General features: G+C 43.8%; 2 protein-coding genes across 2 annotated transcripts; both read left to right on the top strand.

Annotated features, from left to right (window-relative positions):
• The first annotated feature begins 3454 nt into the window (after positions 1-3454).
• LOC111238082 (thrombomodulin-like) lies at positions 3455-6704 on the top strand. The gene has a single exon (XM_022767483.1). It carries the CDS (start codon positions 3544-3546, stop codon positions 5137-5139), a length of 1596 nt encoding a protein of 531 aa, XP_022623204.1. The 5' UTR covers positions 3455-3543; the 3' UTR covers positions 5140-6704.
• An 841-nt stretch (positions 6705-7545) lies between these two features.
• On the top strand, positions 7546-9735 carry LOC111238070 (thrombomodulin-like). The gene has a single exon (XM_022767473.1). It carries the CDS (start codon positions 7737-7739, stop codon positions 9366-9368), a length of 1632 nt encoding a protein of 543 aa, XP_022623194.1. The 5' UTR covers positions 7546-7736; the 3' UTR covers positions 9369-9735.
• The last annotated feature ends 216 nt before the right edge of the window (positions 9736-9951 follow it).

Below are 9951 nucleotides of genomic sequence, written 5' to 3'. Positions count from 1 at the left end.
TGGTCTGTGCTGATGTGGATGTAGAGGGTCAGGTAGATGCAAGAGTACTTGATGTAGAAACATTTCATCAGGTGCAAAAGCTGCTCTGGAGGCAGAAATAATCTCAGTGAGCCTAATCATTTATTTGTTTAAGGACCAGCGTGTAGGATTTAGAGGGATCTATTGATCTAAACTGTTGCCCATAAAGTTGGAATAATTTTGTTTTCAGACACAATCCTCTGCTTATTCCTATTTAAATGCATCAGTAATCACTTTGGAAGAGATTGACTGCTAAAGTTTTGAGAAGATATAAACTTTATCTGTCAAGAATAAATCACATTGTCACAATCATTTCATGGAAAGGGGTAAAAAATATTTTATTCCAGCTTTATGAGCAACAGTGTATTTTCATTAGGGTATAATCACCTGAAACTAAGAACCGTTTTCGTTGGTTTAGAATGAGCCCTTCATATCTACAGTTTTTTCCAAATGCTTTATCATTCGGGCGTTTTTTTTCCAACCCTCTGACACCCATAGGAGTGTCTCCTGAAATAGCAATAATAAACACGCGGCCTGTACCTATAGCAGTTGCACCTAACCTGGTCGACCTGGTTACTATATGATAACGGTCATTGCTCGGTAAAGTTTAAGAAAAGATCATGATTCGGGTTAAAACAAGTGTTTCTAGTAAAAAAAACATTTCTGATGTCATTCGTACCACTGCATACCACACCCTGACATCTCTATCAGTCACTGGAGCTACAAAGTCCCAAATTTGGGCAAAGTTACCAGTTCAGTGACGCACACAAGCCCAGCTCCCAGTCATACTCTTCTTTTAACATGCGTCGCCCATTAATCAGCGATGGAGAAGTGAAATTAACTGTTTTCACCGTTGTTTATAGACTTCTAAGTCAGTTGATTCAATGTACACAGAACACTGGTTACGCATTCATTATAATGTTTTTATAATGTCGTAGATGTGAGACACAAATGATATGATTGTTATTGTGTGTCATTTTTGGAGAAGCGATAAGTAAATTATTAATGTCAGCTGAATAAAATATTTGACAGATTTGTTTCTTGTTTGTAAAATAACATCAGGAATAATAATAATAAAGTATTGTACGATATTATTTAAATTATCATGATTTCAAGATGTCTGATCTAAAGTAAGAACTTCTGAAACATTGTGAGTTCACTATAATGTTTTGATTTGATTTGAGAAAATGAATCAGAAAAGTTTCATGACTCAAACTGAGTTATTATTTAATTTGACAATCTGTGGCACTCGGTTTGAGAGTGACAGCAGGTTTCACTTCCCTATTCCACATATCTATGGACTGTGTCTTTAGGAATTATGTATATTCTTACACTTGTTTTTCTTTACCTGTTCCCCACTTGGGATAATAAAATGTCTGAGTCTGAATCTGCGGAGTAATTTGTCCTTCCACCTTTGTCTTAAACTCAGGGTATAATCCAGCTCTAAAAACTGATGTAAAGAATGTTTTGTAATATTTTTAAAACTCACAGTGACAGCTGCATATAGATACGGGATGTTGAGAAAAGAAGTTGAAATTTTTTTAATCATTTAACGAACTTTACTACTGATTACCATGATAATCACTACTAACGTGTCGCCTTACACTTGCTGATTTACTCATTTGTACAGACGTCGCAACTGATTATTAAGCAGGTGAAGGACCCACTGAGACTGAAAATGTTACTTCATTCTATATTCTGCCGTCGGCCTGCCACTTATTTTTACCGCATGAGGAAGAAGGAGACCTTAACATTGGGCCATGAGTTGGAGAAACTATATATAGTGGCAGGAAGCCATCAAGGCCCACATAGGTCAGTCAGGGCGTAACTGCTCCAACAGAACTATGAAGCAATGTTACAAATATCTAATTAAAAACAAGACTTTATCTAAGTTTCTGGATCCATCACATGGAGTCACTGTGAAAGCAATGGCGACTGGAAAAAAGCAGTTTAATTTAGAAGAAACAAAACAGTCTCCAAGGCGCGGCTGGGTAAAGTCACTGTCGGCATTAGAGATAGACATCAGAGAACTAATACACTGACAGCCAGTGACCTGATTTTTGGCGCCAAACTGTTGAGTGTGTCACTGCACTGGACTGAATCCACACCACCCACTGGTAGGCATCCATGCAGAGCTCAGGATCTTGAAATTAAGCACTAGCAACTCAAATAAAAACAGTGGACTGATTATTGTTTCTACAGCATGAACAAAGGATTCCTTTCCTTGTGTGGCTACACCACGAGCCACATCCCCTCCGCCCAATTCCACACCACCTCGCCCTTTCATGATGGGAAATAAGGAGCCACTGAAGAAGCAGGGAGCCGAACACCTCTGTGAGTCGCTGTCGTAAATGTCTGCAATCACAACGACAAGTCAGTTTCCAGGTGTGAAAGTGCACATACAAATGAAATTGTGATGTCAAAACGATTCCACTGATTTCACTGCAGCATGTGGTTCATCTCCTGTTTCATCCACTGAGTCACTGTGTGTCACTTTGGGAGGGAATCAATCGGATGTAATCACATTCCTTTAGGTTTACTCAACTCAAACTCCACCTGGAAAATCAGCAGCTCAAGGACTAAATGATTTATGTAATGCAGTTTTTGTCACTTTTTGTCTCTGCATGGTGCGGCTGGTAGGTAGGAAGTCTGTCCGGCTCTCTTGTTTTTCACTTCCTCTTCACCGTCCAGTCACTATGCCCCCCCCCCCCCCCCCCCGAGGAAAAGTGGAAGGGCAGCTCTCTTCCTCCTCTGCTAATTTGAGAGAAAACAGTGAACGGTGTGTGAACGATGATTGATTTAGATCAACCATAAGTCACACAATTGTGTCCATACCTCTGTATTTGTTATTGTGCCTTAGGGAAGTTTGTCTACCTTCCAAATCCATGAGTCAGTGACTCTCCTGGAAGAAGTGCCTTCTCTCAGATCACATTTCAATCACGTACATTTTTTTTGAAGCTGGGGATTTGCTTTTCACTTGGAATTTGCTCACGTAATCAAGACTTACTGGTGGTGATGTGAAAGGTAAAGGAGGGAGAGGGGTGTTCTTCTTAACCTCTGAAATGTTACTGTAAATGTGAACTGGTGAATTCATAAAGTTTCAAAAATAAAGAATATATAAATCATGTTTCAAGGATGTGCATCTGTTTTGTGGGAGTTGGATTTTTGGCAAAGTTTTCTCTCTCTCTCTCTCATGAGGCATTAACCTTTATTTTATCATGTAGATCGACAGGAGCAGATTCACTCATGGGAGAGAGTTCTGGGATTATGTTCATCCTCCTCTTATTATTGCACCCGCGTGTGTGCGTGTGTGCGCTTGCGTGTGAGCGTGTGTGTGTGTGTTTTGGTGAATTAGTGAGGTTGGCCAAGACGGAACTTCCTTCCTCTCCTGAAAAAAAAACACACACACATAGTTGGGGGGGGGGTTATAAATGGGCACTAAGTGCAGCTTGCAGTCACTGCATTAGCTTCAGATCGTCCAACACAGAACTTTATACCACCGTCGGTTTTTCTAACATCGTTATCATGACTCCTACGACACGAGCTCTGCTTCTTTGTGCGGTTTTCCTGTGCGGGCTGGAGGAAGCGGACCTCTCTAGGAGCGGCCATTGCGCCGGGACGCAGTGTTTGGTGCTTTTTCGAGAGCCCATGGACTTTCCAGGTGCGCAGAAACGCTGCAAAGACGAGGGCGGAGAGTTATCATCGGTCGACCTGGGACAACCACAGGAGACATTAAGGAGTCTCCTCAGCGGAGTCAGCGGTAGTTTCTGGATGGAATCGCTGAACGGCACAGGCGTGAAGACCGGAGAAGCTGCGTCAGGTCCCAGAATCTGTTCCTTCGTGCTGACGGGGGGGCCCCTCATGATGTCGTTTAGGCCGTGCGATGAGAAACTGGACGGATTCCTGTGCCGGTATTCATTCGAGGAACCTTGCGGGTCGTTGCTGGCAAGCGGAGGCGCACAGGTGAGCTACAACCACACTCACTGGGGTTTCAAAGTTGAAGATTCGGAGACGTTTCCACCGGGAACCACCGCCGTGGCGGAAAAGATCGGCGCCAAATATCCGGACTCGAGGCATGTGTGTTTCTCGGGGAAGTGGATGCCAGCTCCCTGGAACTGTGAAGTGATGGAGGGCGGCTGTGAATACACGTGCAGTTCTTTAACAAAAACCTGCATGTGTCCCGCAAGACAATCTCTCCATCACAACAACTTCACCTGCACCAAAGACCCGTGCGCCGACTGCGAACAAGGCTGCGAGCAGGAGAGCGACTCTTTCGTCTGCAAGTGTGAGAAAGGCTACAGGCTGGCGAAGGACAGCAAGAGCTGTCTGGACGTGAATGAGTGCAAGGAGGAGGACCCGTGCACAGGTGTGGGTGAGGAGTGTGAGAACACCCAGGGAAGTTTTAAGTGCAAGTGCCGAGATGGATTCCTTGAGGAGGACGGAATGTGTGTGGACGTTTCAATCTGTGACAAGTGTGAGCACATGAAATGTATTAAGCACGATTGGATTTACAGGTGTGAATGCCACGAGGGGTTCAGGGTGTCACCCAAGAATGCCACCCTGTGTGAACAACACTGCACAGAGAGAGACTGTCCAGCTGACTGCGTCGTCACAAGAGATGAAGGGAAGGAGATGGTGCAGTGCCGCTGCCCTGAAGGCTACATCACAGACGTCAAGAACAACATAACCTTTTGCACCGACATAAATGAATGTGAGAATGAGAGGGAGTGTGATCACAACTGTGAAAACTTATTCGGTGGTTACAGATGTTCGTGCGATGAGGGGTACGAGCTGTTAAAGGGCCACACCTGTGTGCCGATTGAAACAGATGACGGATCAGGCTCTTCTACTCCACAGCCGACACCAGCCGGCGCGTCTCCAGCAGCAGTGCCCCCTTACATCAAGACCGGCAGCGTCTTGGGCATCACCGTGTTCATGTTGCTGTGTGCAGTGCTGCTGTTTTGCTCGGTCCGATACGTGGCGAAACGTTGCGGCAAATTTAAGCTCCCCTCCTTCCAACACCCAGATCTAGATATTTTCTACCTGCAGCAGGTGACCACAGAGACTTACAAGAGGTTCTCCTTCGACAAACAGTTTAAAAACGACCTGCAGAGACAGTAATGGCACCGCTGAAGACCTTTGAGCACCCTCCCATGTCTCATGCACTATAGCTACAGAGTCATCCGATCTATGGGACTTTTCCACTGAGTTCTCCATAGTGTCACTTCTTAAAGCTGCGATAAATGAAGACAATTGAATGAAGACTTTAAAGAAAAACAGCTGAATGTTTTCTGAATGTTTTTTTTATATTTTTTATATGGAATTTGGGTTTATGTGCCTTATAATGATCATTCCCTGGAGCTGGAGCTTCAGCTTTTTAATGCCAAGATGGAAAATTTTGGGATTTTCTTTCCAATCAGGCTAATTATTTGGAGTCATATATGACAAATAAGATGCTGTTACACAGAAAAATGTCTAATAGTAACGGTACTAAAAAGTCAGTATGGTCATTTTTTCTAATTATAGTGCAGATTCCTTACAAATGTCACAAATCCAGCAATATAAACCATATTTTTTTTGTTAATGATTGACCAGATTATCTTATAAAAGAACTAGTTTGATGTGTCATTTCACTGGAGACACACTGTAGTTTAGCTCCTTAACTTCAATAGGAAAATGTGCCTTTGTCTTTGCTTGACATTTTTATTTTTGCACATCATAATGTTACATGCCATGTTATTATTACTTTATGTGTTAACTACTTTTTTTATCTTTTGATAAAGTCTCAGTCTAAGCTCTTAGCACTGATAAAAAACAGCCATAAGAAATTCTCTTTAGTTAAAGGCACATTATTTGTGTGTTTTTTTCTGGATTACGTCACAGTGACTCGCTGTGACTGATGTTTCGCTCATAAAAATATTCCTGTCTTTCTTGAAGTTGGACATTTGAGATATGTAGTTTTAAGGCAGACCACTGATTGCTTTGGGATGCACTGGTTGCTATAGGAACGGTTTGTGAAACAGCAACAACTCTGGACCATTTTTACCCAACAAGTTCATCCTCATTCTGACTCTCTCTTCTTTAAAATAACCGTGATCAAAACAAACTGAGAATCATCTGAAGGCCAAGGATGCTGACCGACTGACGGCTCATATTTAATACAGAGAATCCGAAAAATACAGTAAATAAAAATATCTACAGCTATATAGCTATAAAAAACACTCCTACTCTTTATGGCATCATTTGTGAAAATAATTAATTTTACAGCCATAAAAAAAAACCACATAATCTATGTATTACAGATATAAGTACAACACAGATCATTTAAATCCTGATAGTTACACTTTAGTTTGTCTATATGCATCAGAAGAGCAAAACTTTCACTGATAATGCTGAGCTGCTACACTGGCTGTACATTGCTGATGTATTTTATTAACATTAGTGTAAAACAGACTGATCCAGCGAGGTCAGCTACACCTGAATGTAAACTGTGCTGCTAACGTCTTCTTATATAATGGAGCCTGTTATGAAAACACAAGTGCACCTCCTTCTGATATACCCAGCCACTGAATGTCTGTTTCACAGACTTATTATTGTTTTGTTTTTTTGCTGTTGAATATTTCACTATTGAACGATGCTGTAAAAGAAAAAGAATAAATGCAGCTTAAGGTTTTATTCTGATATAATTGTTCTCCAGGTTGTTTTTGTGTGTTTGTTTGTTTGTTTGTTTGTTTTTGGAAGAGGCATATTTATTTATGAATTTATTGTTTCATTTATTTGGTTTGGTCGGGCTGGTTTCTTTTTTCCTGTCCCCGTGGCTTCTGTTAACCTTTCACTCAAACTGCAGAGTTAATGTGAGACCCACAATCAGATCCTTTATATTTACATTTACCACAGCAAGCATTTAGCCGAGTCTGTTCACAGCAATCTGTAATGAGAGCAACATTGGAATAAGCATCATAACCAACATTATAGAGGCTATGGGGGGACTAAGATTTGAAGTGTCAGAGCCACAGTGAGTTTATAAAATAGGAGGTGTGAGAACTGAACAAACACTGGTTAATATAGAAATGAGGAAACTTCACACCTGTTTCTTTCCCCTGCTTTACACTGTCCTTCCTTCTTTCTATCATGGCACATACATGGCTGCTGATCATATGCAACACAACAAGGGAGTGGAGTCAGTGTAAAGGAAAACATGCATCTTTACAAAGACACCCTTGCTGTATTTTGTTTTCATTAAGATGTTAATTTTCCTTACCCTGCCCTGAGTTGAGATAAAGTTGCGTTCGTGATCAGAAAATGTGTAAAACGAGTGAAAACGTGCAAGAAACGTTTATTTATGTCACCGGATCTAAAGAAACTGACCACGAGACTAAGAGACTCGCTCATGGACTTACATGTTGTGCAGAGTGGAGTTGGGAGGGGCTACTGGAAAAAGGGGGCGTTGGGTGATTCCCCCTTGCGTGAGTGCGTCTTCGGTGCGTATGTGCGTAAAAGTCGTGCGTAATTGGGGATATGGTCTGTGCTCAAGGAGAAAGTTTGTGGAGAGCAGTGAGTGGCGCAGCGGGCTGATTAAGAGCGACTTCCTTCCTCCGCCGGCACAGTAGCATGGAGTTAGGGGCTTATAAATACGAGCTAAACAGTTTCTCAAACAAACAAGCCTATAGACTGCTGGAACTCGCAAGAACTTGAACGGACACAACCGAGGCGCAAACATGAGTGATGTAACGGGACTGCTTGTTGTCATGCTGGTTTCCATGATGGGAAGAACCGGCGGGGCAGGGGCGAATAACGGATACTGCATCGGGAACCAGTGTTTCGGGATGATCCAAGACCCCAGCGATTTCACAACAGCCCAGAATCAATGTAAAGATCAAGGAGGCCACTTAATGACAGTGCGCTCATCTGTATCACATGATATTCTGAGTATTTTGCTGGGGAACTTCACGGGGCGGTTCTGGATCGGTTTGCATCTGGGGACCGACTGTCCAGAAGCTGCTGCTGGGCTGAAAGGATTCCAGTGGGTGACCGAAGACAGCGAGAGTGACTTCTTCAACTGGGCGCCAAGCTTTGACAGCAGCTGCTCCTCTCCTCGGTGCGTCTCAGTTTCCAAAGAGAGCGACTTCAAATGGACCCAGGAACCATGTGGTGAACAGGCGGTCGGGTTTCTCTGCGAGTACGACTTAATTCAGCCATGCAAAAATCTAGAGGTTCCACAGGGCGAGTCTGTCACCTACATGACCCCTATGGGGTTTAAGGTCGAGGATGTGCTGACTCTGCCCATGGGCACCATCGCTACCCGGATGCCATCTGAGACTAAATACGTCTGCTTCTCCGAGAAGTGGCTGAAGGCGCCCTGGAGCTGCGAGATACAAGAAGGCGGGTGCGAGCACAAATGCGCAGTGGACCCAAACGAAGTCCCGTCCTGTTACTGTCCGCCGGGTCAAATCGTCAGCCCTGAAAATAAAGTCACCTGCGAAGAGGCCACAAACGACCCGTGTCTCGCCCTGCGCTGCGATCACGCCTGTTACAAGAGCGATGGCTCCTACGCGTGCGTGTGCGACCACGGATATAAGCTGGCTCAGGACGGCAGGTCGTGCGTGGACTTCAATGACTGCAAGGACGAGCGGCAGTGTCCCGGGGAGAACTTCAAGTGCATAAACACCATCGGCGGCTTTCAGTGCGTCTGCGAGGATGGATACGTGAAGTCCGACAGCCTGTGCGTCGACGACAACGAGTGCTTCTCTGCTCCGTGCGAGCACGACTGCCACAACACTCCTGGTAGCTACAACTGCTCGTGTTTTGAGGGATATAAAGTGGATCCAAAGTCGCCGAATAAGTGTAAACTTCACTGCGGGAGGGAGGAGTGCGCTGCGGAGTGCGACCCGAACGATGCGTCCCAGTGCTATTGTCCTGACGGTTATGTAGCAGAGGAAAGAGAGGACCACACGGTGTGCATAGAAATTGACGAGTGCATCTCCAATTTTTGTGATCAGCACTGTACAAACACATTCGGTAGCTATGTGTGCTCATGCTCTCCAGGATATACGTTAGTTAACCAATACAATTGCGTAAAAAACGAGGATCACACAGATGGATCACAGGACTCGACCACCGCTCCAGACTTCCCCACATCATCATACATACCTGGACCAACAAGGCAGCCCTCGGGGGTGTCAGTGGGAGCGTTTGTTGGGATAATACTGTGTACTGTCTTTTTGATTGTGCTGGTGGTTTTTCTGGCTCATCACATCCTCAGCCGCAGAGGGAAGATGGAGAGCAGCGGTGCGCTCAAAGCTCAGGAGGGTGAGGCTCACGGTTTACACCGTGTGGCCACAGACGCTTAAAGAGAAAGAGAGCGGCTTCAGAGGGACAGCTAAAGCGAGACATGTGAATGTGCAGATCAAGACTCGACTACAGAGCTACAGAGACAGTCTCTACAGAGACACGGTATGAAGGATGCAGATTTCACAGCAAAATAAAAGCTATGGAGGACAGGAGCGTGGTCATGTCACAGGAGAGGTGGTCACTATAAACTCACAATACAACAGAAATATTATGCAAACAACTAAGGTTTTCACCGCCTGGGAAAACTGGTTTTAATCTACAATTCAACTCACGTACAACAGTTTGAATGTAATGAGAATGACAAAGAACTTTGTTTTTTTAAACGTCTGTGCTGAAACAGTATTAAATTATAAAAATATGAATGAAGGAGAAGTCTGTTCTTTTGATTCTTGCCTCAGACACAGGTGGACTACTCCACCGTGTGGAGGAAAAAGCGAACTGCAGGTCGTGCACGCACAGACAGAGCTGCAAAATTTGCTTCACATCTAATGTCACATTTTTTTTTATTTGTTTTTTTAGAAGGGAAGGTGACACATGGACACAATCCGTCACAATAATGAACCAGATGAAGTTTATGCATAT

The sequence above is a fragment of the Seriola dumerili genome, unplaced genomic scaffold, assembly GCF_002260705.1.
Source record: "Seriola dumerili isolate Sdu_G_001 unplaced genomic scaffold, Sdu_1.0 BDQW01000025.1, whole genome shotgun sequence".
Lineage (NCBI taxonomy): Eukaryota > Metazoa > Chordata > Actinopteri > Carangiformes > Carangidae > Seriola > Seriola dumerili.
This window is presented reverse-complemented; position numbering and strand designations above follow the sequence as displayed.

Coding starts and splice junctions, on each gene's coding strand:
- LOC111238082 (XM_022767483.1), top strand. CDS start 3,544: ATGACTCCTACGACACGAGCTCTGCTTCTTTGTGCGGTTTTCCTGTGC.
- LOC111238070 (XM_022767473.1), top strand. CDS start 7,737: ATGAGTGATGTAACGGGACTGCTTGTTGTCATGCTGGTTTCCATGATG.